Source organism: Pipistrellus kuhlii, unplaced genomic scaffold, assembly GCF_014108245.1.
Source record: "Pipistrellus kuhlii isolate mPipKuh1 unplaced genomic scaffold, mPipKuh1.p scaffold_m20_p_75, whole genome shotgun sequence".
Classification (NCBI taxonomy): Eukaryota; Metazoa; Chordata; class Mammalia; order Chiroptera; family Vespertilionidae; genus Pipistrellus; species Pipistrellus kuhlii.
Genome location: NW_023425579.1, coordinates 219,672 through 246,430, shown reverse-complemented (window position 1 = coordinate 246,430; position 26,759 = coordinate 219,672). Strand labels below are relative to the sequence as shown.

The 26,759-nt window shown below is 60.7% G+C and overlaps 1 protein-coding gene across 1 annotated transcript; it reads left to right on the top strand.

The window, feature by feature from the left end:
• The first annotated feature begins 1,705 nt into the window (after positions 1-1,705).
• KDM5B (lysine demethylase 5B) lies at positions 1,706-26,001 on the top strand. Its single transcript, XM_045576160.1, has 25 exons — positions 1,706-1,964; positions 9,059-9,136; positions 9,258-9,380; positions 10,171-10,341; positions 10,648-10,879; positions 11,246-11,355; positions 11,952-12,110; positions 12,365-12,484; positions 12,812-12,970; positions 13,815-13,996; positions 15,149-15,311; positions 15,603-15,722; positions 16,502-16,696; positions 16,853-17,159; positions 17,652-17,802; positions 17,900-18,014; positions 18,462-18,817; positions 19,734-19,872; positions 20,739-20,918; positions 21,209-21,367; positions 21,640-22,077; positions 23,363-23,471; positions 24,042-24,196; positions 25,148-25,456; positions 25,771-26,001. The coding sequence occupies exons 1-25, from the start codon at positions 1,743-1,745 to the stop codon at positions 25,903-25,905; spliced, it is 4,587 nt and encodes a 1,528-aa protein (XP_045432116.1). The 5' UTR covers positions 1,706-1,742; the 3' UTR covers positions 25,906-26,001.
• Positions 26,002-26,759: the final 758 nt, after the last annotated feature.

Sequence of the window (26,759 nt, the reverse complement as noted above, 5' to 3'; positions counted from 1 at the left end):
CCCAGGGCAGGAACTCAACTCCTAGACCCTCCAAAGCTCAGCCCGCCCCTTTGCAAAGGAGCTCGGGATGGCTTTTCTCCCCCGTTTTGTTATGAAAAAGTGCCACATCCTCAGCAAAGTGAACACATTTCTGCATAGAGCCCGGCCTGCAGACTGAAGGGTGCCATCCCGGTCAAGGGCATGTACCTTGGTGGCGGGCACATCCCCAGTGGGGGAGGGGGGGTGCAGGAGGCAGCGGATGGATGATTCTCATCGATGTTTCTAACTCTCCCTCTCCCTCTCTGTAAAAGATCAATAAAATATATTAAAACAAAACATTTCTGCAGCAAATTCTTCCTCTGTGCTTCCCCCCTAGAATCCCACCGTGAACATGGGACCACTCGCCGGGCACTGGCGGCTTCCTCTAATGCGCTGCCCCCTGCCCCCGGCTCGGTCTGCGGCCCGTGGGTCCTGGGGGGCCAGGGGAGGGCGGCCTCTGCAGGGACCCCCTCAGCTCTTGAGGGGCCAGTCTTTGTGGGAAGTTTTTATGGGGGAGGCGGCTTTTTCTGGCTGAAGCATCCCTAAGGCCCAGGAGCCAGGCTAGGCCTCTGCGGCTCCCTCCTCAGGAGGCCCCCGCAACAGTCCTGGGGGCGGGGGGCCGCCCTCCGGATAAAATGAGGTCTTTTTAGGGCGGAGTCTTATCGTCTGAGTTTCCTCTCTCCCCATTTTCTGGGGCAGGACCCTAGCAAAAAAAAAAAAAAAAAAAAAAAAAAAAATAGTGCCAAACGTGTTCAAGGCCTAGAGTCCCTCACCCTCTGGGTACCGTCGCCCGCTCTGCAGGACCGGGATACCAGCAGCTCCCGCCCCACAGGATGGCGGCGGAGCTCCGATAAGCCAACAGACTAATTCCGCGCCCGCAGATAAGGAGCTATTCATGATGCTCAGACATGCCGGGGCTCAGGGCGGGCACCCCGCTTCCCACATGTCCCCCCGGGCCTGCGGGGTCTCCCCCTGCACCAGAGACCCCCCCTCCCCCCGTCACCAGGTCCGGAGGGGACGCCGCTGTGGCCCTCCCCGGCTGACCTTTCTTTCTTTATATATTTTATTAATTTTTTTTACAGAGAGGAAGAGGGATAGTCAGAAACATCGATGAGAGAGAATCATCGATCAGCTGCCTTCTGCACATCCCCCACTGGGGATGCGCCCGCAACCAGAGTACGTGCCCTTAACCAAAATCGAACCCGGGACCCTTCAGTCCGCAGGCCGACGCTCTACATACTGAGCCACACCGGTTTCGGCTCCATCCTTCCCTCCTGGGTGTCCCCGCGGGGAGCTGGTGCCTGTGCCCCCGAGGGTCCCCCCAGAGGGCACCCTCCTCCTCCTGGGTCCCCCCAAGGGTGCAACCCCCCCCTCCCCTGGCACGCAGCTCGGGGCGCAATGCCACCGCGGGCCCCTCCCTCCCCAGAGGCGGCTGGGAGGGGCGGGGGGCAGAGCCCGAAGCCCCGCGCGGGGCGGGAGGGAGGGAGGGAGGGGTCCGGGGCGGCGGCGGGGGCGGGGCGGGACTTCTTTTTCTGCCGCGGCGCGGAGGGGCACGGCGTGGCTGCGCAGCCGGACACCGTCGTCCGCGGACGGGGAGGCGGAGGCGGAGGAGGAGGAGGAGGAGGAAGGCCGAGGCCGAGGCCCCGCGGAGGCTTCGCAGCCCGGAGCCCCGGACCCCGCACCCCGGAGCCCGCAGCCCGCACCCCGGACCCCGCGCCGCGGCCATGGACCCCGCCGCCGCCGCCGCGCCGCCCCCCGGCCCGCGCCCCGCGCCGCCGCCGCCGCCGCCGCTCGGGGGCCCCGGGCCGCTGGGCGAGTTCCTGCCGCCGCCCGAGTGCCCGGTGTTCGAGCCCAGCCGCGAGGAGTTCGCCGACCCGTTCGCCTTCATCCACAAGATCCGGCCGGTGGCCGAGCAGACGGGCATCTGCAAGGTGCGGCCGCCGCCGGTGAGTGCGGGGCGCCCGGGGCCGGGGCCGGGGCGGGGGCCGGGGGCGCGGGGGCGCGGGGGCCGGGGCGCGGGGCGCGGGCGGGGAGTCCCGGCGGCAGCAAAGTTTCAATATGGCGGCGGCGCGGCCCTTTGTGCGGCGGCGGCGGCCCCGGGGGGCGGGCGGCCGGGCGGGGACGGGCCGGGGGCGCGCGGGCGGCACCCCCCTCCGGGCCCCGGAGCCGGCCCCCTGCCCGGGGCTGGGGCGCCCCCTCGCGCCGTGGCCGCGACCGATCGGGGTCGGTGGGGGCCCCCGGAACGGTCTCCAACGGCTGCAACCGTGGGTCGGACGGCGGTTGGACGGCGGGGCCGTTGGGCTCCAACTGCCGCTGCGGAGTCGCCCCCCGCCCGGCCCCTCCCTTCCTCCGGCCCGGCCCGCCCCCGCCGCTCCTCCCGGGCCGCCGCCGTGACCTTCGCCGTGGCGGCAGCGCCTCCTCGCGGCGACCCCTGTTTTCAGCGCGCTCCCCACCGGGAACCCCGTGTTCCAGCCGCGCCCCCCCAATTATAGCACCGATCGACCCCCCCCCCCCAATTACAGCACCGATCGATCCCCCCGCAATTACAGCACCGACCCCCATTACACACCGACCCCCCAATTACAGCACCGATCGACCCCCCCAATTACAGCACCGATCGATCCCTCCCAATTACAGCACCAACCCCCCCAATTACATCACCGACCCCCCCCAATTATAGCACCGATCGACCCTCCCCAATTACAGCACCGATCGATCCCTCCCAATTACAGCACCGGCCCCCCCCCCCCTCCCCCCCCGGCTGTAGTTTTTGTTAAGTTCGCCCTCGGACCCGGCCTGTGCGCCCGGGACGCTGCCGGGCGGGGGGAGGAGGAGCGGGGGAGCGGAGGAGCGGGGGAGCGGGGCGCAGCCCGGGGACCCGAACCCGTCCTCCCGGCCCGGCCGCAGCCCCGGCTTCGGGCTGGGAAGGCGCGGGGCTGGGGCGCGCCGGGCCGGGGAGTTCACCGGGAGGGGCCGCGGCCCCGGGAGCGAGCCGCCCGCGTGGCGCGTGAGGAACCGGCCCTCCCGCCCCCCTATCTCTCTCCCCCGACGCCTGTTCCGGGCCTTCCCCACCAGGATGGCGGGGCCGTGGTTCGGGTCCCCGCTTGGCTCCGATGCGCGTGGTGGTCCCTGCAGGGTGTGCGGGGAGGGGACACGAAGGGCGCCGGCATCCCGTGTGGGGAGGCCGCCCCGCTCCCCGCGCCCGGGCCCCCCGCGCCGCCGCCTCCTTTGTCTCCGGGCCGGGCCCGGGGCAGAGAGGGGATCTCGAGGAGCCTCTCCGGGAGCCGGGCTCTGGGGAGGGGGCACTGGGGAACAAAGGCGCCAGGGAGGTGGAAACAGTGTTTCGGAAACTTGCGTTCCAGGAGCTAATTGTGAGCAAGTGGCTTCGTGTCGTAGAAACAAAGTAGCGAGGAGGAGAGCTGTGGGTTTTGCAGTGTTACATAATGTCTGTTTCTGGGGGAGTCTGGCTCCCTAAGTTTGGGGCCCCGAGTGGCTCCCGGGTCTTGTCCTCGGAGCTGAGGGCAGGCACTGGGGAGCATGTGTTGGCGCCTGCTCTGTGGGTCTCCCGTGTGTGGCCGGAGGTGGCGGGTCGCTGCTTGCTCAGGGAGGGGCCCAGCCTGCCTTCCCTTTGAAAGCACGGGGTCGGTCCACAGAGGTTGGTGGGGATGTAGGAAGACAAGTGATGAGGGATGGAGACTGCCCCTGGGGTAAAAGCTGAGAGGGGACAGGGGCCTTGGTTTCCAGTTCCTTCCGCTGTCGGGTAGCAGGCTCGGGTCCTGGGCTGTGTTACTTCTCAGTTAGCCTGGCTTCGGGCTTTGTTTCTGTTTCCCTCTGGAGGAACTCGGTGTCCCTGAGGATGGGTGCCCTGTGCCGTGTCCGCTGTGGTGCTTGGAGATGATGACTTGGGGGAGGGACCGCCAGGCAGACTCCATGGGCTTCTGCCTCTGCCACGTGTGATGGGAACTCACTCCATAGGCAGCAGGATTCACAGGTTCCTCTCTGGCCTCTGGCGATGTCCCATGGCACCAGGCACATTTTTTCACCTGTAACTTCCTGTGGTCATTAATTCGATCCTTCACCATTGTGGCCAGAGTGTAAAACAAACGTGTGTTTTAACACAGTCAGCATCTTTGAGTCTACTGGTTCCGCCTTTAGGGACGGATAAGAAGTAAATCCTTTTTGTGCAAAGAAGTGTTAGTGATGTGGAGCTCACGCTTATTCCAGCCTATCCTTCTCCCTGGTTTTCGGTTTGCTTGGTTTTGTTGTTAGTCCTCACTGGAGGACTTTCTTTTTCCCCCCACTGTTTTTCTTTTCTTTTCTTTTTTAATTTTTATCTTTTTTTCTTCAGAGAGAGAGTAGAAAGAAGGGGTCGGGGGGAGACAGCAAGAGAGAAACATCCACGTGAGAGACAGAGAGACATGGATTGGTTGCCTTCCTGGCATGCCCAGATCAGGGCTGAGGACTGAGCCTGCAGCCCAAGTATGTGCCTTTGGCCAGAGTCAAACCCGGGACCTTCCGTCCGTCCAAGGGCAGACCTCTATCCACTGAGCAAACCTGCTAGGGCTGCTTGATTAACTTGGGCCTCGCTTTCTCTGGTTTTCTGTGTTTTTTTTTTCTGTGTCTGTCACAAAAGTTTTCTGTAGTTGTGATTCTTTGGCCAAATTAAACCCTTGACATTTGAAGAAAAGGCTTATTTATAGAAACATTTTAAAAAATATATAATTTTGATTTTCTACAGAAAGGAAGAGAGAGAAAGAGAAACATCGAACAGCTGCCTCCTGCACCCCCCCCACCCCACTGGGGATGTGCCCGCAACCAAGGTACATGCCCTTACCGGAATCGAACCCGGGACCTTTCAGTCCGCAGGCCGACGCTCTATCCACTGAGCCAAACCGGTTTTGGCTATAGAAACATTCTTAAACTAAGGAAGAACAAATAACAGCTTTATTGAGATATAATTCATTGATTTTTCATGTTTTCACAGAATTGTACAACCATCACCATAGTCCACACTAGAACATTTTCATCCCCCAAAGAAACCCCATACCCATTTGTGAAGTTACTGGGGGCGAGTGGGTCTGGGCAGTTGGGAAAGGGGTGATGTCAGCTCTCCCGCTAGATGGGGTGCATGTCCGTCTTGGCAGTGGTTTTGCAGCTTTGTTACACGTTTGCTGGAATCTGTAGAACCTGACTGTCTTCAGGCCGCTCTTGGCACGCTGTTGGGTAGTGGGTGGAGGCATTCTCCGTTCTGCTGTGTGTCCAGGTTCCTCCCCACCAGCCAAACAGCGGGGGGTCAGGACCACCAGGAGGTGGAACAGCCCGCTTCTGGAAAAGGCTGGAAAAGGCGGCCCCAATGAGTGGGTCCGATTTGACTTCAGCCAGACCGCCGTTTCTCCGCAGCAGAGTTGCTATCTAATGTGTAGGCAGCACCAACTAATTAAAGAACAGCTTAAAAGTCAGGTCTCTGGGAAATATTTTCTGCCAAAACCCTAAAATCTAAGCACTTTTCCCTTCAAGAATAGCTGTGTTTCACCGAGACCGGTTTGGCTCAATGGATAGAGCCTCGGCTTGGGGACTGAAGGGACCCGGGTTCGATTCCGGTCAAGGGCATGTACCTTGGTTGCAGGCATATCCCCAGTAGGGGGTGTGCAAGAGGCAACTGATCGATGACTCTCTCTCATCGATGTTTCTAACTCTCTATCTCTCTCCCTTCCTCTCTGTACAAAATCAATAAAATATTAAAAAAAAAAAAAGAAAAAAAAAAAGAATAGCTGTGTTTCTCCGGTGAAAGACCGATGAACACTGCCAGGCGAAGATCACAATAATGCTTTTTAGAACACGATTTCACTTCACGTGGCAATCTGTTACTTTACAACAGATGCAAAACTTAAGTCTATTTTGCTGGGATAAAATTTTTATCAAAGGGGGAGAGAGTGGATTTTTATGTTTTTAAAAGTCAGTTTCTCTTATGCAAATGAAGGAGCAACTGTTTCTAAATCTAAAAAACAAATAACCGGTAGAATCTTGAATCTAATTCCATCAGGACCTCGGACAAAGTTATTTTTCTCCGAAGTAAGCATAAGGGGATCGACACTGACCCAGGGCTGCTGTCCGGTTAATTAATTGATGGCTTTCAAGGAGCTTACCCCAGGCCTATTTGCTTACTGCGGAGAATGGGGACAGACTTAGTGAGACGGGTTAGTGCCAAACACGTCCCTCCTTCTCTCCTGTAGCGAAGGGGTTTTTAAAAAGTGAGAAGGCCACCGGCATCAGAACTAGAATATACAGAATGTAATTCTTCCCTGGTGCAGGCGGACTCTTCCGTACCTCGGAACTTAAAGAAAAACTTAATTATTTCAGGGAAGTTGCAGGTTCGTGTGTGTTTACGTGTATTTAGGGTAGTGTGTGTATACAGGCAGGAGTTGGTATTTGGTGAGTTATGTGCTTAAAATTATCTAATTGCCCCTAGAATGGGATGGCTATGATGCTGTGGAATCCGCCTCTTGCCTGACAGGAGGGTAAATAGATTGAGTTTTAAATATTCAACAATTATTTTACTTGCAGAAGAGGGATAGGGTAAAATTCTCAGGCTGGATCATATTTATTTATTCTTTATTATCAGGCAGACTTAACAGAAAAGCTAATTAGAACCACACAAACCTGGATTTTCCAGTGTTTTGTTAAATAAACCTCTAGCATTTCCTCTGAGGCGGACCCATAAACTAGTATACTCTGTGTCCAGAGCAGTTTGTCTTTATCTTGAGAAATTCCCTCGATACTGCAGTCTAGATATACGCAGTGTTCTTCCCGGTGCCCGTGTCAATTTCCGTATCTCCGTGCGGGAGCTGAGCTGTGGATGTGCTGCAGGCAGAGCGGAGCGTTCCTGTGTGAATTCTCGCCCTCTCCAGCTTGACCACATCCTAACGTTGAGAGAACTAAAGTCTAAAGCCTCAGAACCCTTGGTTAGAGCTTTTATTAAGCATGTTCCTATGAGCATACATACTCCAGACTAGAGATCCCCAAACAGTACCAGTTTAATCTCATAACTCCAGAAACAAAGAACAAATCCCAATCAAAACCACATAATTACAAGGTCTTCAAGGCAAGATCCTCCCAATTTTCTGTGTGGTTGTACCAACTCATCCTTGGTAATATTTAAACCAGATGGTACCGCCTCTCCTCACCAGGAGGGAGGAGACCGGGAGAGCAGGATCTTAGGATTTGCATTCTGGTATCTTAGTTTGTGGGTCAAAGGTGAGGGGGTGGGCGGAGAGAGATCTGTAGAGAGAATTGGGGGTACATGTAACCTTCAGTGTGTAAGATTCCAGGGATCCCAGCTTGTTCTTCCAGAGCGGCTCTGGCCAGGATTAGGACACGTTTTGGACAAATTGGGAAGCGTCACCAAACCCCTGTGGGAGCTGGCCTCAGCTCTGTGTAGGTGTGGGTTCCGGTTTGAGACCCTTGAACTTGACAGCAGCCCATTCTCCGGGTTCCTCTGACCTGTGTCTTTCCACTCCCCACCTGTGGCTGTCCCAGCGTCATTTGCAGAAATACATGTTTTTATATGATAGGTCATTGCTCACCAAGATGCTTTGAGGGGAGGGGCAGAGTTTAGAATTTGATTAGATCCAAGGTAATTTGGTTGTGAGATCCTGTGGAAAGGATAGTAGGGTAGAATAACACATTTGTTATTGATAGGGTTTCTCAGACTCTTCCTTGTTTTTGGTTTTGAGGAGTGCTGACCAGCTGGGTATTTTGTAGGAATTTATCTGATGTTTTTCTCAAGATAGGACTGGGTAGATGAGCAGCTGAGTTGTTTTAAAGGACACCTGTATCTTCTTGCAGCCTCTTCCTGTTGTCGGGGAGGGTTTAAACATTAAAGCTGTGGGTGTGTGTATCTCAGTGAAGGGAAACCCTGCCACGGTGTGAACCTCAGTTGATACAATTACCATCTAAGAAGGTGTAGGTGTGTTTCTTCTCTTTGTTTACAGAGTCTTGTCACTAAGTTGTCTAGATTGGCAACTTTTTAGCAGTCAGCTTTTGATTTTCTACTTTTCACCTTCAGCTCCATAGAAACATTTAAATTTAACTTTCCTACAGCCCTGGTTGGGCAGCGCAGTTGGTCAGAGCCTCCTCCGGGTACTCTATGGCTGTGAGTTCACCCCCAGACAGGGCACACACGAGAATCAACCAGTGGTCCTCGCCAGTTTGGCTCGGGATAGAGCGGTGACCTGTGCATTCAGGGTCCTGGGTGCAATTCCGAGGCACATGCCAGGGTTGTGGGTTCGATCCCCAGTAGGGGGGTGTGCACCAACAAAAATATATTTAAAATATATTTTAAAAAATCAACCAATGAATGCATGAATAAGTGGAACAACAAATTGATGTCTCTCTCTTCCTCTCTTTCTCTCTAAAATCAATAAAGAAAAAATTTAACTTTCCTAATTAGAATTTTTCGTTGCTCAGTAACATTTATTTTTTTAAAAATATATTTTATTGATTTTGTACAGAGAGGAAGGGAGAGAGATAGAGAGTTAGAAACATCGATGAGAAAGAGTCATCGATCAGCTGCCTCTTGCACACCCACTACTGAGGATGTGCCCGCAACCAAGGTACATGCTCTTGACCGGAATCGAACCCGGGTCCTTCAGTCCCCAAGCCGACGCTCTATCCATTGAGCCAAACCGGTTTCGGCTCAGTAACATTTATTGAGCACAGTAGCACTGTTTTATGCAGGCAGCTGTAAGTTTTAGTTCCTCTTTAGAAACAGTTGTTACGTAAGGAGCCCCATTCTTGTCCAAGCGGCTGTGCTCAGGCTGATTTTCCCCGCAAACTGCAGGATGCGAGAGCTGGACCACTGGGAGGCTATCACAAGCTTCCCTAAAGTACGCTGTTTTGTTCATAGTGAACATTATTGGAAAGTAAAGGAAATAACCCAAAAGTATCCATTAAGACCCCAGGGCCCAGGGTTTTGATTGGAAATAGTTTTTAAAATGCCAGAATTAGAAGTTGTTCTAACACAGTCTTTGCTCGCCCCCAGGATTGGCAGCCACCGTTCGCATGTGATGTCGACAAGCTTCACTTCACGCCCCGGATCCAGAGGCTGAACGAGCTGGAGGTACTGCCCTCAGGGCTGCGCTGGTGCCTGGGGGGGGGGGGGGGCGCGGGGGAGAATCCCGGCCAGAGGCTCCCCCAGGGCTAGTGGCTTCAGTGGCCAAACACAATTCTGTGTGGTCCAGGCGCAGACCCGGGTGAAGCTGAATTTCCTGGACCAGATTGCCAAGTACTGGGAGCTGCAGGGCAGCACGCTGAAGATCCCCCACGTGGAGAGGAGGATCCTGGACTTGTTTCAGCTGAATAAGGTGAGGAGGGGCGTCCCCATCTGACCGTCGTCCGGCTCCTCTTTGCCTTAAGGCACAGACTTTGTTGCTGGAGATGTGTACAATGAAGTTCTTCGTTCGGTCTAGATGATAGGCTCTTACTCGGCAGGTCTTGAAAGCCTGATCTTGTGAAATATTTTGCTGCCACCTGTTTTCTGGTTTTGTTTTAAAATATATTTTTGTTGATTTCAGAGAGGAAGGGAGAGGGAGAGAGAGAGAAACATCAATGATGAGAGAGCGATATTTCGTTGTTATCTAGTGCTTCCTCCCAGGAAATCTCCACTTCGCTTTGGGGTACAGAGTGAGGTTGGAGCAGCTGTCGAAAGCGATGTTTAATTTTCTAGGTTAAACATAACGGTGCCGCCTGCCGGTGGCTCAGTTGGTTGGCGCTTTCTCTCAACCCAAAACTTGTGGGGTGGTTCGGTCGGGGCATTTACTGAGGTTGGGAGCTGGGTCCCCAGTTGGGGGTGTATAGGAGGCAATGTATTGATGCTTCCTCTTACATTCATGTCACCACCACCACCCCCTCTCTTTTTTTCTCTGTCTCAGGAAGAATCAATTAAGAAACATATCCTCTCTCTGGTGAGGATTAGAGAGAAAAAGAGATTCTCTAAAAAGAAGTAGTGTGTGTGTGTATTTCCTTTTGGCTTAGAAAATGCATTTTTAGAAGATTGCCAGAGCCGAGACATTCTGTTTTTAGGGTCAGACCCAGGCGTGAGGGAATCAGAAGTGGTCTCCGTGTCGGTGTTTCTGATTTCTTTTCTTTTCACAGTTAGTTGCAGAAGAAGGTGGGTTTGCCGTTGTTTGCAAGGACAGAAAATGGACCAAAATTGCCACCAAGATGGGGTTTGCTCCCGGCAAAGCCGTGGGCTCCCACATCAGAGGCCATTACGAGCGCATCCTCCACCCCTACAACCTGTTCCTGTCGGGGGACAGCCTGCGGGTGAGTGCCACGGCCCCATCGCCACGGGCCCGTCGCCCTCCACAGAGTGTGGAGACTGCTCTGTGAGTTGTTCAGTTTCTCGTTCTGTGGTGAGAGTGTGTGCTCAGCAGTTCGTTTCTGGAACGGGGAAGGCAGTGGAGGACGTAAAGCCCTCTGCCTTCAAGGCCAGACCTGGAGTAACTTGTCTGTGTGTGTGTACGTGTCTGTGTGTGAGGCAGGAAGCGTGGGCTAAGCGTGGGTTTAGATGAAAAGGCTGCAGGCCTATTGTGTCTGGTAAGTAATGGTGAATCCGTGTGTGATTTCCAGTGTCTGCAGAAGCCGAACCTGGCCACGGACACCAAGGACAAGGAGTACAAGCCCCACGACATCCCCCAGCGGCAGGCTGTGCCGCCCCTGGAGACCTGCCCCCCCGCCCGGCGTGCCAAGCGCATGCGAGCGGAGGCCACGAATGTTAAGACAGAACCAGAGGAGACGGCCGCAGCCAGAACTCACAATCTGCGGCGCCGAATGGGCTGTCCAGCTCCGAAGTACGAAAACGGTAAGTCGTAAAGGGAGGGAAGTAAAAACGTCGTTTTGTTTGTCGGGAAACATCGAGTTGGACGTCCCCAAGGGCTGTCTATCGGGCTCAGGCGGATGCGTCTGGCCCCACCGCCCCACACTGTGTGCTGTGTTCTCCCTCCGTTTCCATTCCCCCCTCACCCTCAGTACGTGTCACACGGTCACAGACTGAGCAGCATCTGTCCCTCGCCTTGGATTGGGTGGGTTGGATGGGTGAGGTCCCTCGTGAGTTGAGCCCAGTAATACTGAGGAAGGATTGGAGGATGTTGGCATGCTGAGTGGATTGGGAGGGAGAGGAGGGAGGAGGCAGAACACAGGACAGAGCTGATGGGGATGCCTCTTGCAGAGAAAGACATGAAAAGCAGCATCAAGCAGGAGCCCACGGAGAAGAAGGAGCACCTGGCAGAGGGTGAGAAGGAGAAGCCCAAGAGCCGACCCAAGAAAGCCACCAGTGCGGTGAGTTGGCCTCTGAGCACTCCCCCAAGCTGGTGCCTTCGGGCCTTCCTGAGGCCGCTCGCTCGGTGTCTGACAGTCAGCCATCGGATCAGCCTGTAATGAGGAGACACGCGGAGGGACACGCGAGCGCCGAGGGGGCGAGCGGGTGACTCAGAATTGCTCACGCGTCACCAGCTCCTCCCGATGAGCTAAAGGCCAGATAGAAAATCACGCAGGTCTTGCCAGCTGGTGTGGCTCAGTGGCTGAGCGTCGACCAGTTGGATTCCCTGTCAGGGCACACACCTGGCTTGGGGGCGTGCAGGACACAGCCGATCCGTGATTCCCTCTCATCACTGACGTTCCTATCTCTTCCTTCCTCTCTCTGAAATGAATTTAAATATATATTTTAAAAACCAAGTAGGCGTTTTCCAACTTTCCAGCTTGGAAGGAACAGGGAGGAGAGGGGAGCGGGGCTGGGTGGCCTGTGTGTGCTGGGGGCGGGGGACGGGCGGGGAGGGCAGGTCATCGGCAGTAGGAGAGGCCGGGTCACGCCTGCGCCCAGTGGGTGCTCGGAGTCTCGGAGCTGCTGACTCGCGTGCTGTGTGCATCGGCTGCAGGTGGACCTGTACGTGTGCCTCCTGTGCGGCAGCGGCAGCGACGAGGACCGGCTGCTGCTGTGTGACGGGTGTGACGACAGCTACCACACCTTCTGCCTGGTCCCACCCCTGCACGACGTGCCCAAGGGAGACTGGCGGTGTCCTAAGTGTGTGGCCCAGGTGAGGAGGGGCCGCGGGCCGCGGGCCGGCGGGCGGCGTCTCCGGCTGAGCCGGCCAGCGAGGGGCCGGAGAGCTGCTTCCCCGGGGAGTCTCCAACGCCGGGTGGAGTAACAATGGAATGTGACTAACCCACAGGGACCACCGCTGCCGCCGTGATGTAATTCTCCCAGACTCCTCTCTGTAGAGGAGCTGTCACATGAGCAGCTGGGGTACCTGCTTCTCTGTGTTCATGTGAGTGACTGTGTTTTGGGCAGGAGTGCAGTAAGCCACAGGAAGCATTTGGCTTTGAGCAAGCAGCCAGAGACTACACCCTCCGGACTTTTGGGGAGATGGCAGATGCGTTCAAATCTGACTACTTCAACATGCCAGTCCACGTACGTACACGCATGCTGCTCTGATGTAGGATTCTGATAACTTTTAGAGAAGGTGGGTCTGAAGGCAAATTTGAGATGGCACTTAGACCTGGTAGTCCTTGGTCTGCACAGGGACACCTGCCACTCGTTTAGTGGTATTAAGTCCCAGAGCGCCATCTAGACATGGGGTGGCCACACAGACTGCAGGGCAGCAGTCACGAAATCTCCACTGACCCTCCCAGCTCAGCAAGTGTAACTTAAAGAAAAACTCACAGGTTTACTGAATTACCAACCGTGTGCTTGTCTGGAAACACGCTCCTGCTCTCGCTCACGGCGCTCTGTCTGCAGATGGTTCCCACGGAGCTGGTGGAGAAGGAGTTCTGGCGCCTGGTGAGCACCATCGAAGAGGACGTCACCGTCGAGTACGGGGCCGACATCGCCTCCAAGGAGTTTGGCAGCGGCTTCCCGGTCCGCGACGGCAAGGCCAAGCTCTCCCCCGAGGACGAGGTGGGTGTTCTCGGCCGGCCGCACAGGGAGCGCCCTGCTCCGGCCCCCTGGTCAGCTGGAGGCGAGGTGCCAGGTTTTTATGATTTCAAGAGAATAGTGACCCAGGTCCCAGCGGGGCCACCGCAGAGCGACGGCGGCCGCTGCTTCGGCCCCCTGGTCGGCTGGAGGCGAGGTGCCAGGTTTTTATGATTTCAAGAGAATAGTGACCCGGGTCCCAGCGGGGCCACCGCAGAGCGACGGCGGCCGCTGCTTCGGCCCTCGGCCTCAGACGGGCTCTTTGAGGGAAAGCTGAGCGATTGGGACCAGGCCCCCTTGTCTTGAATGTTAAGGTTGGAGTCCATCATTTCCACACTAGCAAGCTCCTAGCATGGTTTCTGTTCCTGTCTAGTAAGAAGTGAGATGTTTTGGGGTAAACTTTCGTGAAATCTAATCTTTGCACCGAAAAGCACGCAACCACATGTGTGTGGCTTGATGGGCAGGCTGTCCCTGTCCCCCAGCACAGCAGCTCCTCCGTCCCCCTGCCCTCCCACCTCCCGCCTCAGACAGCCTCTGCCCCACAGCACTGTGCTCACTCACACCTTAGAGTGACTTGTCCATTTTTGTAACTTTATGCAAACCCACTCACGTTGTCCACACTCTTCTGTAGTCAAATGGAGGTGGCGGGGACACAGACCTGTGCTGTAGGATCCGACTGTGGCGTCCGGGTCAGCCCAGTGGTCCTCCCTCCCTCCCTCGCTCCCTCCCGGCATTTCTGTTTCTGTTTCCGGGGGACTGTGCTCCCCATCGTGTTAACAAAGCCCCGCTCTCGGAGCTGCGGTAGCTGAGCCTCGCACTGTCTCGGCAGGAATACCTGGACAGCGGCTGGAACTTGAACAACATGCCGGTGATGGAGCAGTCGGTCCTGGCCCACATCACGGCCGACATCTGCGGCATGAAGCTGCCCTGGCTGTACGTGGGCATGTGCTTCTCGTCCTTCTGCTGGCACATCGAGGACCACTGGAGCTACTCCATCAACTACCTGCACTGGTGAGGCCAGTCCCCCTCACTGAGGAGGGCCACTGCTGGGGACAGGCGTCCTGACACGTTAAGGAAGTGGCTGCAGGATTTATGGGAAGCCCATGAGCCTTGAAGTTGCGCACACGCTGTTGTTAAGTCTGAGTGTCACCCAGTCGTCCACGGCTTTCCTCACAGGCTGCCCCTCGGTGCCCTTTGGGGCGCGTGGCGTGTTGTGTGTGCTGCGTGGCGTGTTGTGTGTGGCGCGTGGCGGGCAGGCGGTGCCCTCCGGGGCCGGGGACTTCCCGCTGCTGTTTGTGGTGTGGATTCTGGCCCCGCCCCCGAAGGGGTGGAGGCTGGGCAGCTTTTAAACTCTTCACCAAAGCCATTTCCCCACACAGGCCCTCCCCTCCCCATGCCCCTCTTTTCTACACACAAAGCTATGCTGACCCGTAACTCGGTGAATCCCAGCACCAGGAACTAAGGGTGTGCCGCAAGAAAGGGCGGAGTCTGTCTGTAGCTCCCCTGCCTGGTCCCCAGCAATGGCTCCAGCTGGAAATGAGGATTGTTTACCATCCCTCCCAGGGATGCTCAGGTTAATTGGGTGACAATCGAAAGTGCTGTGAAAAACTAGAGCTCTTTAGAAATGCCGATTGCCTTGTTAGTGTCTGCATTAATGGACCAGACCTGTGGGCCAACTGCGCTCCTTGGCCCCTGGAGCGTGGCTCTTCCACAGATCACCACGGCCTGGGCAAGTCTGTGTTGAAGAAGTGGCGTTGGAAGAAGTTTACGTTTAAAAAATGTGGCTCTCCAAAGGCACGTCCATCGTGTGGACGGATGAGTTTGCCGACCGCGGGGCTGGGGAAAGGAGAGCTGTCCTTCCATGTCAGCCTGGGCAGTGGTGGCGCCCGGCGTCCTGTAGCCCCAACACCGGGCCCTCCCGGAAACTCCAGGTCCTGCGTTTCCCAGGGCAGACGGAGGCCGGGGATCTCGTGGAGGGAAGGCCGCAGCGCGGACGGTCAGGTCCCGCTCCCGGCTCCCGCTCCCGGCGTGGGCTCCGTGTGGGGAGCTCGCGGGGCCCGAGGGGGCCGCTCCGCCAGCTCGTGTTGAGGTTGCGATTCTTCTGTGAATGTGTGTGATTGACGTGTTTGCCGTGTTCTGAGGCGGGCTTTCTCATCTGTTCAGGGGCGAGCCCAAGACCTGGTACGGCGTCCCCGGGTACGCGGCCGAGCAGCTGGAGAGCGTCATGAAGAGGCTGGCGCCCGAGCTGTTCGTGTCCCAGCCGGACCTGCTGCACCAGCTGGTGACCATCATGAACCCCAACACCCTGATGACACACCAAGTGCCTGTAGGTCCCCGCCTCCGGCTTCACCCCCGGCCGGGCGCAGGGGGCGGGGGAATGGAACCAGCGGCCTCTGGTGGTTTGATGTAGGATGTTCTTGGCTGTGGCTGCGTTAGGAGGATGTGTCCTGCACGGCCCTGTGGTCAGGGCGCTGTGTCCCTGCTTCCCTGCAGCGGCCAGTTCTCTTTCTTTCTGGCTCACGTGCACGAGCAGAAAGCCACCCTCGGAGCCTCTGATGTCGGCGTCCAGGCGGCCTCTGTGCAGGTGTCACTGAGAACCCCCCCTCCATCTCCGCAGGTTTACCGGACCAACCAGTGTGCCGGGGAGTTCGTGATCACGTTCCCGAGAGCCTACCACAGCGGCTTCAACCAGGGCTTCAACTTCGCCGAGGCCGTGAACTTCTGCACCGTGGACTGGGTACGGCCGTGCGGGCCGGGCACGCCCAGACCCAGCGCCCTCGGAGGGCCGGTCTCGGGCAGTGTGTGTGCTCAGACCCAGCGCCCTCGGAGGGCCGGTCTCAGGCAGTGTGTGTGCTCAGACCTATCGCCCTCGGAGGGCCGGTCAGTATCGGGCAGTGTGTGTGCTCAGACCCAGCGCCCTCGGAGGGCCGGTCTCGGGCAGTGTGTGTGCTCAGACCCAGCGCCCTCGGAGGGCCGGTCAGTATCGGGCAGTGTGTGTGCTCAGACCTATCGCCCTTGGAAGGCTGGTTGGCGGGTAGTGGACCCCCACCCGCCTCTTGCCCCCGGGCGAGACCAGGTGCTCGCACACACCCGTCCTGAGCCCTCTGCCCGGCTGTGGACAGCTGTTTCTTGTGAAAAAGGCTCTACAAGGAGCCTCTGGATTTACGTTTGAACGAAGCTCAGTGCCTCGTTGCAAATGGATGGCGGTGTAGTCTGAAGCCGGTCCTCACTGAGCAGCCGCTCTCGGTTGTGTGTTGGGGGGGTTTCCTGTCGGTGCTCTCGCTGCCGTCCACCAACAAGGCGCTGATTGACGTGTGGTGATGGTGCCGGCGAGCAATGGCTGCTCCTTGTCCCTGGGGGTCGACACGGCGGCTGCAGAGATTGTACATCCACGTTCCCACTCCGCTCTGCCTGGCTGTGACCGGCGAGGCACCGCTGACACACGGGGCTCGTCAGTGCCTTTCCACCGAGGCGGCTCGGCCAGGCTCGGGGCTCACGTGCTTCCTGTCTCCCCAGCTGCCCCTGGGCCGCCAGTGCGTGGAGCACTACCGCCTGCTGCACCGCTACTGCGTGTTCTCGCACGACGAGATGATCTGCCGCATGGCCGCCAAGGCCGGCGCGCTGGACGTGGTGGTGGCCTCCACCGTGCAGAAGGACATGGCCGTCATGATCGAGGACGAACGGGCGCTCCGCGAGACCACCCGCAAGCTGGTGAGCGGAGCCCGCCGCCCGTGGGTCCGGGGTGGGTCCGCGCGGCGGGTCCGCCCGTGGGTCTGCTGGCGGAGCTCTGAGGCCTCCGGTGCTTTCATACAAGTCGTGTCGGACGAGCCAACCACAGGGGTCTGTCTGTCTGTCTGCCCGTCCCAGGGAGTCGTCGACGCGGCCAGGCTGGAGTTTGAGCTGCTGCCGGACGATGAGCGCCAGTGCGTCAAGTGCAAGACGACGTGCTTCATGTCGGCCGTGTCCTGCGAGTGCCAGCCCGGCCTGCTGGCGTGCCTGCACCACGCGGCCGAGCTGTGCGCCTGCCCCCCCCGCAGGCACACGCTGCGGTACCGGTACACCCTGGACGACCTGTACCCCATGGTGGACGCGCTCAGGCTGCGCGCCGAGTCCTACGACGAGTGGGCCCTGACCGTGAGCGACGCGCTGGAGGCCAAGCTCAGCAAGAAGAGAAGTGCGTGGCCCGAGGGCCGGGGCAGCGGGCGGAGGGCAGGGGCGGGTGCCCTGGGGGGCAGAGCCGATGGGGGCTTCACGGCGGCCACAGGTGAGGCGCAGTGACTGCACCTCTTTGTCTCAGAAACAGCGTGGCTCACGTTTCACCCGGAGCCTCAGGGACTTGTTAACGGGACGGCACTCGAGTGCCAGTGTCGGTCCCGCTCTCCGCTCTGCTCCCGCCCCTCGGTGGGCTGGGCCTCCTGGCGGGTGCCCTCAGTGTCCAGCCGCACGGCCAGGGTCTGCGCTGACCGCTCCGATGCACTGGCCGCTCCGATGCACTGGCTGCCCTCGTGTACACGGTGCCGCTCAGGTCCCGCTCTGAGGGCACCGAGGTGCTCGTTGGAGACACTCCGTGCTGAGCGTTGGCGGTGCCATGAGCAGAGCCGGTGGGAGCGGCGCCCCTCGGCACACCGTTCGTGAGACCCACTGGGGGCGCCTCTCCCTCCTCCAGGCCTCGCCAGCTTGAAGGCTCTGATCGAAGAGTCTGAGACGAAGAAGTTCCCGGACAACGACCTGCTGCGCCACCTGCGCCTAGTGACGCAGGACGCGGAGAAGTGCGCCGCCGTCGCCCAGCAGCTGCTCACCGGGAAGCGGCAGACGAGGTGCGAGCGTGCCGGGCGCGGGCGCACGGGCTGAGCCGGGCGGGGGGCAGGCGGGGGGGTGTGCGTGCTCACGCGGCTTCTGCCTGTGTCTCCCAAGGTTCCGATCCGGGGGAGGCAAGTCCCCGAACCAGCTGACGGTGAGCGAGCTGCGGCAGTTTGTGACGCAGCTGTACGCGCTGCCCTGCGCCCTGAGCCAGGCTCCGCTGCTGAAGGTAACGCTGGCTGGGGGCTCGGCGGGCGCTGACGGGGTGCAGGGCAGGGGGCTCTGCGGGCGCTGACGGGGTGCGGGGCGGGGGGCTCTGCGGGTGCTGACGGGGTGCAGGGCGGGGGGCTCTGCGGGCGCTGACGGGGTGCAGGGCGGGGGGCTCTGACGGTGTGCAGGGAGGGATGCTGACGGCGTGCAGGGAGGGATGCGGCTCAGGGCGGGGGGCTCGGCGGGCGCTGACGGGGTGCAGGGAGGGACTCTGCTCAGGACTGGGGCTGGGGGAGCGGCAGGTCTTTACAGCCGCTGCCTCAGGCCGTTGAGCTGGGTGCCACCTCACTCGTCGTGTCACTCTAACGTTCGTGAGGCGGGGAGGGGCACGCTGACAGCAGGGATCCTGCGTCGGGAGGAAACCAGCGACAAGATCAGGGTTTGATGCCACCCCGGTGCCTTCTAGGACCTGCTGGGCCGCGTGGAGGAGCTCCAGCTGCAGAGCCAGAAGGTGCTCTCGGAGGAGACGCCCAGCGCGGCCCAGCTGCAGGCGCTGCTGGACGTGAGCTTTGCGTTCGACGTGGCCCTGCCCGAGCTCTCGGCCGTGCGCGTGCGCCTGGAGCAGGCCCGCTGGCTGGAGGAGGTGCAGCAGGCGAGCCTGGACCCCGGCTCCCTCACCCTGGACGACATGCGGCGCCTCATCGACCTGGGCGTGGGCCTGGCCCCCTGCGCCGCCGTGGAGCGGGCCATGGCCCGGCTGCAGGAGCTGCTCACGGTGTCCGAGCACTGGGACGACAAAGCCCGGAGCCTGCTGCGCGCCCGGTGAGCCGGGCGGCCGGCCGGGGTGTGTGTGTGTGTGTGTGTGTGTGTGTGAGAGAGAGAGAGAGAGAGAGAGTGTGGAGGGGGGCACTCGGCGCTGCCTCGGTGCCCGGGGACCGGGTGCAGGGAGAAGCTGAGGGGGTGCTGGGCTGGCTTGGAAGTTTTCCTTCTGGTTATGAGAGGAGTCACGCCTTTTCTACGTCTTTGAGAGAGAGTATTTGACAGAAAGTTGTTCACTCGGTGAATGAATGGGGTCCGGGGGGCCTTGGGGAGAGGTCTGAGCTCGTGCTGGCTCTGCGGCAGGAGGGCCGGCTGGACCCCGGCTGCTGCCGAGGGTGGCGGGCGCCTCGTCTGTCCCGAGAGGGCACTGGGCCAGGCAGACCGTCCGCCATCCTGTGTCCTTCTGACCCAGCTGACAACGTAACGCACAGAAACAGTCCAATCACAGGCGCTCTGTAGCCCAGCGGGTCGTTGGCAGAGCACAAGGGTTTGTCACCCTGGCTCTGTGCTGTCCTGGAGAATCTAGCTGAATTGGCTGGGGTGACCCTGGCTAATTAAATTACATGGGCTTCAGGTCTACAAACACCCTCTGTCTGTTGTGACTTCCTGGATGATCTTAATTTTCTTAGTGAATCTGTTTTGACACGAAGGATGCTGAGCTGCGAGGGGAAGAGTGGTTGACGCACACACAGCGAGGACTGAGGAGAACTTAATGCTTCGCTAAGTCCTTAACTGTCACTTGGATGCTCTTAAGTCCCGGGCAGCCACCCAAAGCTAATCAGTGGGACATCTATAGTTGTTGCCATTTTAAGAAAGGACCTGCTAGACGGACTGTCCTCCGGTGGTTTTCTCGTTCCTCGGTAAACCCCCGGGAAAGGCCGGCGGCCGGCGCTGACGCTGGCTCCTCTGCTCTCCCCAGGCCCCGGCAGTCGCTGGCCAGCCTGGCCGCGGCGCTGAAGGAGGTGGAGGAGATCCCCGCCTACCTGCCCAGCGGGGCCGTGCTGAAGGATGCGGTGCAGAGGGCCAGGGACTGGCTGCAGGACGCGGAGGCCCTGCAGGTGCGTCTGTCCGTCCCCGACTGTGCGGCCGGGTGCTGATGTCTTTGCCCACCTATCGGTGACCATTGGGACAGATATTTAGTCTTTGATAAAAATGGGGATCAAAGAAAAAGCTAAATGTGAATTTGAGAGAGATTGAATTTTTAGTCTTCGGTGAGTGTGGTTGTCTCTGGTTGGTGTGTCGGCCACTTGGATGGAGGCACCCGAGGGTCATGGTTCAGTGCGTCCTGGGTGCCGTCACAGAGCCGGTCCGGGAAGTGAGGTTCAGAGTGCTGTGCCCGCGCCAGCTAGAGAGATGGCGGCAGACTGCGTGTGGGGACTGTCGAGCTCCAGGGCGGCTTGGTTTGGACAGTGGTTCATGTGGGGACGTCTCCCTTTCTCTCTAATCTTCACAAACCAAAGATCTCGGGACCCATTGAGAAAAAAGGTCTTTGAACTGCTCAACGGGCTAGGCTTTACATTTTTAATTTATATTGTTTTTGAGTTTCAAATTCTGTTTTTCTTAAAGCCATCAGATTCTAGGAATAAAATGCCACCTTGTTTTCTGAACATTTGTGTTATTTTAAGAGGTGTCATTCAATCAGCTGCTGACACGTTTAGCCAGATGTTTGCAGCTGTGCCGTGTGATACACATTGGTCCACAGTGAAGGCGTGAGCCCTGCTGGCCACAGCGTGACCGAGGGGAGTCCCTCTGTCTGCGAACGTCCTTGGGGCGTTCAGGTGCAGTCTCTGGCTGGAGCGAAGGGACTCGGGTTGTCCCTGGGCCCAGGCTGTTTCCTGGCTCCTCCCCTCGCTGGTCACCGGAGGCGGCCCTCCCGCTGCCGGCGTCTGTGTGTCCCTGACTCGCTGCTCTCCTCGGCGTGCAGGCCGGAGGGCGTGTGCCCGTGCTGGACGCCCTGGTGGAGCTGGTCACACGCGGCCGCTGCATCCCCGTGCACCTGAGCTCCCTGCCGCGGCTGGAGGCCCTGGTGGCCGAGGTCCAGGCCTGGAAGGAATGTGCTGCCAACACGTTCCTGACGGAGAACTCCCCGTACTCCCTCCTGGAGGTGAGCGAGCGGCCGCCCCACCCGGCTCCCAGCCGCAGGAGCGACGCCCCGGGGTGCCCCGTGTCGGAGAAGGGCTGTCCTCGAGGTTTCCGTCGGCTGAGAGGGGACCTCCCCCTGCAGACGCCTGGGAGGGCTGGCCCTGGCACCACTGGAATCGGGGTCTGTGCTTCCTCCCGTCTCCCCGTCCTCCCTGATGGGAGGCTGGACGGTCAGAAACGTGGCCTCCCCCCACCCCTCACCCCCGTCCCTGGGCTGGGCACTGGGGCCGAGCTTGTGCTGCGCCCTCACAGGTGCTGTGTCCTCGCTGTGATGTCGGCCTGCTGGGGTCCAAGCGGAAGCTGAGGAAGGCCAAGGAGCCCCTGCCCAGCGGGAAGAAGCGGAGCGGCCGGCTGGAGAGCCTGAGCGACCTGGAGCGCGTCCTGGCCGAGAGCCAGGAGACGGCCGCCGCGGTGTGTGGCCCCTCCCCCTCCCCCCTCGCCCTCCCCTCCCCCCCGGCCCCCCCCCGGCCCCCCCATCACACGCCTGTGGGGCGGGCTGCGGGAGGGCCGTGTGACAGACACTCAGCTCTCCCAGAAAGACGTGTTGAGGATGGTGGGAGGGAGTGTCCTGCGGCAGAGGCACAGGGGCCGGCAGACCTGGGGGCGGGGTGTGTGTGTCTGTGTGTGCACAGAGCGTGTGCTCGCCCAGCACGCGTGTGATGGACTCCGGTCATGCCTTCCAGATGGCGGCGCTGGGGGAGGCCCGGCTCCGGGAGATGCAGGCGCTGCAGGCCCTGCGCCTGGCCAACGAGGGGAAGCTGCGGGCGCCGGGCCCGGAGGCGGAGGCCAGGGTGTGCGTGTGCCAGAGGGCCCCGGCCGCCCCGATGCTGCAGTGCGAGCTGTGCCGGGACGCCTTCCACATGGGCTGCGTGGCGGCGCCCGGCGCCCCGCCCGGCCCCCGCCTCTGGCTGTGCCCGCGGTGCCGGCGCTCGGAGAAGCCGCCGCTGGAGAAGATCCTGCCGCTGCTGGCCTCGCTGCAGCGCCTGCGCGTGCGCCTGCCCGAGGGCGACGCCCTGCGCTACGTGATCGAGCGGACGGTGAGCTGGCAGCACCGCGCCCGGCAGCTGCTGGCGGCCGGCGGCCTCGCGCCGACCCGCGGCCGGGGGCCCGGCGCCAGCCAGGTGAGCGCGCTCGGCTCCACGGCCACTCTGTGCCCAGAGCGCCCGGGGCACACGGCGCTCCGTGTCTGCGCAGGCGGGCCCGTGTCTGGTGTGTGTGTGTGTGTGTGTGTGTGTGTGTTCCCTGTCTGAGCAGGCCCGGGCCCGTGTCTGGTGTGTGTGTGTGTGTGTGTGTGTTCCCTGTCTGAGCAGGCCCGGGCCCGTGTCTGGTGTGTGTGTGTGTGTGTGTGTGTGTGTGCTCCGTGTCTGCGCAGGCGGGCCCGTGTCTGGTGTGTGTGTGTGTGTGTGTGTGTGTGTGCGCGCTCCGTGTCTGCGCAGGCCCGGGCCCGTGTCTGGTGTGTGTGTGTGTGTGTGTGTGTGTGCTCCGTGTCTGCGCAGGCGGGCCCGTGTCTGGTGTGTGTGTGTGTGTGTGCTCCGTGTCTGCGCAGGCCCGGGCCCGTGTCTGGTGTGTGTGTGTGTGTGTGTGTGCTCCGTGTCTGCACAGGCCCGGGCCCGTGTCTGGTGTGTGTGTGTGTGTGTGTGTGTGTGTGTGCTCCGTGTCTGCGCAGGCCCGGGCCCGTGTCTGGTGTGTGTGTGTGTGTGTGTGTGTGTGTGTGTGTGTGCGCGCTCCGTGTCTGCGCAGGCGGGCCCGTGTCTGGTGTGTGTGTGTGTGTGTGTGTGTGTGTGCGCGCGCTCCGTGTCTGCGCAGGCCCGGGCCCGTGTCTGGTGTGTGTGTGTGTGTGCTCCGTGTCTGCACAGGCCCGGGCCCGTGTCTGGTGTGTGTGTGTGTGTGTGTGCTCCGTGTCTGCGCAGGCCCGGGCCCGTGTCTGGTGTGTGTGTGTGTGTGTGTGTGTGTGTGTGTGCTCCGTGTCTGCGCAGGCCCGGGCCCGTGTCTGGTGTGTGGGTGTGGGTGTGGGTGTGGGCGTGCGTGCGTTTGCCTGTTCCCCCGTTCCGCTCGGACTCGCTGCCCTCGGCCTGCTGTTCGGGGAGGACAGGCTGGAGGGTCCGGCGCACGGAGAGCGCTCCCCGGAGGCAGCTTCCTCCCGGGAACCGCCGGCGGCGGAGGTCCCCGCGTCCTCGAGAGCGAGGGGCACAGGCGTGTGGATCCTGTGAGGCCAGGCCTGGCGCTCGGCAGGCGGCGGGAGGCGTGTCCCGTGCGCAGCTCTGCCCGCCGAGGGGAGACACTCAGCTCCCGGCCGCTCCGCGTACGGCCGTCCGGGAACGGCAGGGGACCTGCCTCTGTGTGCCCGCCCCGGAGGCCGAGGCCGAGGCCCGTGGGCCAGTGACCTGACGGCGCTTCCTTCCACAGGCGCCCCAGCCTCCGGGCCCCGCGGCCCCCGAGCCCGGCGACCAGGACGGCAGCAGCTCGTCTCTGCACGCCCCCTTGGCGGCCAGATGGAGCTGCGTCCCCCTGCACGGTGCGGCTGGCGCTGGGGCGGGCGGGTCGCACGGGCGGGTCGCACGGGTCCGTCCTGTGGGTGAGGGTGCCACCCACCACCGAGAGCTCGTCCTCGTGGGGGGGGGGGGGGGGACCAGGCGTTGGACAGGAGGAGCCTGTGTGCACACCTTCGATCAGGAGGGGAGGCCGGGAGCCATTTCTCTCGGAGAGGAGGGGGGGAGAGAAAGGGGGAACCGTCTCAGCTGAGAATCCAGGCGGCTCCTCGGGCTGAGCCGTGGGGAGGGGTGGAGGGTGGGGTGAGCCACAGGAGCTGCCTCCCCTCGGCCTGTCGCGCCCGCCGTGAGCCCGCGGAAGCGGCGCCCGCTCTCTGCCGTCTGTCAGCGAGGTCGCGGTGGCGTTGGAGCGCAGTGGGCAGGGTCGGGGTGGGGTCTGTGGGCCTCTGGTCGTCCGGAAGCAGGAGGTGGAGTGTGGGCTCAGGGTGTTCAGAGCTGGGCTCCGGAAGGACGGGGGTGGCGGCTGGCGGTGGGTGCCCCGGGCTGGCTGTGGGTGCCCCCGTGGCCGTCAGCAGTGACCTGTCTGCTCCTGGCAGGTGTGAGCCCGGAGGTGAGCGAGCTGCTGATGGAGGCGCAGCTGCTGCAGGTCACCCTTCCCGAGATCCAGGAGCTCTACCAGGCGCTGCTCGCCAAGCCCAGCCCCGCCCCCCAGGCCGGCCGCAGCTCCCCGGGCAGGCCCGGCGGCGAGAAGGTGAGTGTGTGTGAGTGTGTGAGCCTGTGTGAGTGTGTGTGAGTGTGTGTGTGAGCCTGTGTGAGTGTGAGAGTGTGTGTGTGTGTGTGTGTGTGTGTGAGTGAGTGTGTGAGCCTGTGTAAGTGTGTGAGCCTGTGTGAGTGTGTGTGTGTGAGTGTGTGAGCCTGTGTGAGTGTGTGTGTGTGAGCCTGTGTGAGTGTGTGTGTGTGAACCTGTGTGTGTGTGAGTGTGTTTGTGTGTGTGAGCCTATGTGTGTGAGCCTGTGTGTGTGTGTGAGTGTGTGTGAGTGTGTGAGCCTGTGTGTGTGAGCCTGTGTGAGTGTGTGTGTGTGTGTGTGTGAGCCTGTGTGAGTGTGTGAGTGTGTGTGTGTGTGTGAGCCTGTGTGAGTGTGTGTGTGTGTGAGCCTGTGTGAGTGTGTGAGTGTGAGAGTGTGTGTGTGTGTGTGAGTGTGTGTGTGTGTGTGTGAGCCTGTGTGTGTGTGTGTGAGCCTGTGTGAGTGTGTGAGTGTGAGTGTGCGTGCGCTGGGGGCCTGGCGGGCGGAGGGCAGGAGAGTCCGTGGGAGCAGGCACCGTGCACACCTGCCGGGGCTCGGCCTGGCTCCGGTCCTGCACGCGGGCGGCTGGGGTTCTCTCTCCACCTCGGTGTGGAGGCAGGCAGGCCGGTGTCTCCGTGACACACGCAGAGAGGAGATGCGGGCCTGGTGGGAAGGCCTTTTGGGAGAAACCTTCCGAATGCACAGATGTTCTCCGGGCTTGTTCAACACCTGCTTTTCGCCTCTGACCTCACGAGACAGCCGGTGGGAGGGCGGGTGAGCCGAGGTGCTGGTGCCGAGTGCTGACCGGGTCAGGCAGTGTTTCTCAGCACCGAGGGGCGCGTGGGGCTCTCCGGGCGGACCTGGGCCCCGCGGGCTGTGGGCGGCTGGAGGCCAAGCTGCTCTGCTCTCTCTCCCAGGGCGACTGCTGCCGCGCCGCGCGGGAGGGCGGCGGCCTGGAGCAGAGGCTGAAGCGCCGCCCGGACAGCGACGAGGCCGGCGAGCGCTGGGGCCGTGTGCGGAAGGCCTGGGCGCCCGGGCGGAAGCGGCTCAGGCTGGGCCCCCAGGACTTGGACGCTTTCCCGCTGGAGGGCGGGCGCGGCTTCGCCGTCCGCGCGGCCGACACCCACTCGCTGCCCTCGGACACGTCCTCCTCGGAGCAGGAGGACTCGGAGGACGAGGACGCCATCTGCCCGGCGGGGAGCTGCCTGCAGCCGGAGGGAGACGAGGTCAGTGCGGCTTGGCCTCGAGGACGCGCTTGCCCCTAGCTCCGCCTGTGCCCGCCCGTCTGTCTCTCTGCCGCCTGCTCTGCTCCGGGACCTCGCCGGGCTCTGCTCTACCGGCTCCGGGCTTCTCCCTTTTCCTGAAGACACTCTTCCTCCCTCTTCCTCTTCTGCTCCTCGGCCTCCGCCCGGCGCCGACAGGTGGGGGGTGCGCCCGGCTCGGCCGCGGCGAAGAGTGGCTCTGCACCGGCTGCCTGGACGCTCGGCGGGGCCTCCGTCGCCGTTCCCCTCAACACCCGTCTCCCTGCTCTTTGTACCAGGTGGACTGGGTCCAGTGTGATGGCAGCTGCAACCAGTGGTTCCATCAGGTGTGTGTTGGTGTCTCCCCAGAGATGGCGGCGAAGGAGGACTACGTGTGTGCGCGCTGCGCCGGGGCCGTGCCCGGCCGGGAGTGAGCGGCCGCGGCCTCCGCTGGCCCAGGACTGGCCAGGCCAGCCTGTCTGTACACGGTGCTATTTCTATTCCGATGGATCGTTTTCCAGAACTCTTTGGAAAAAAGAAAAAAAACAACTAAAAATTTTTGACACCTTTTGTATTTTTTCCGTGAGAGCCGTTTGTGGTTGTCGGGGACGTGCTGGCTGAGGGCCCGCACCTTCTCACGCACACACCCGCCCGCGCTGCTGGACCCCAGCCAGCTCGTCCGTGCCGGAGGCACAGGAATCCAGTAAATCCTCGTGGGAGGAGTTCTCCGTTTACTGTTACCATATTGGGAACTTGCGTTTTCACTTTGGGGTTTTGTTGTTCTTTATCCGCTTTCTTTCCTCGTAGACTAGGTTTATTTATCTGAGCAATAACTTCCATGTTGTTCCAGTGGCTGGAATTAAAACAAACAAACTTTGGACTGTGTGTTGGTGTTCAGCGTGTGGTTGGCGTGTGGGCGCCGTGTTGGTCCCGGTGCCTACGGGCCCGTGGCCACCCGCGTGGCCGTCTCCAGCGCCTGTGGGGGAAGCGGGTAGCACTTGAGCCTCTGCTTCGTTCTGTGCTGGGAACCGCGTGCTGGAGGAGAGCTGAGGACACAGTGGAGATCCGAGCAGTGGCCGGGCCTCGGCTTCCCCGATGGGGTGGGGGGTGATAGGAACCTCACCAATAGCCGCCCAAACAGCACTTCTCTCAGCAGGAGCAGCTTACACAGAGCGAAACGGCTGTGAACCCGTTTCAAAGCTTACAGAGCCCATCTGTGAAGGGCCTGCCACTCCGTGCAGCTCTGTCCCAGGGCTGCTGCGTGTCCCAGGGCTGGGCAGGAGGCGTG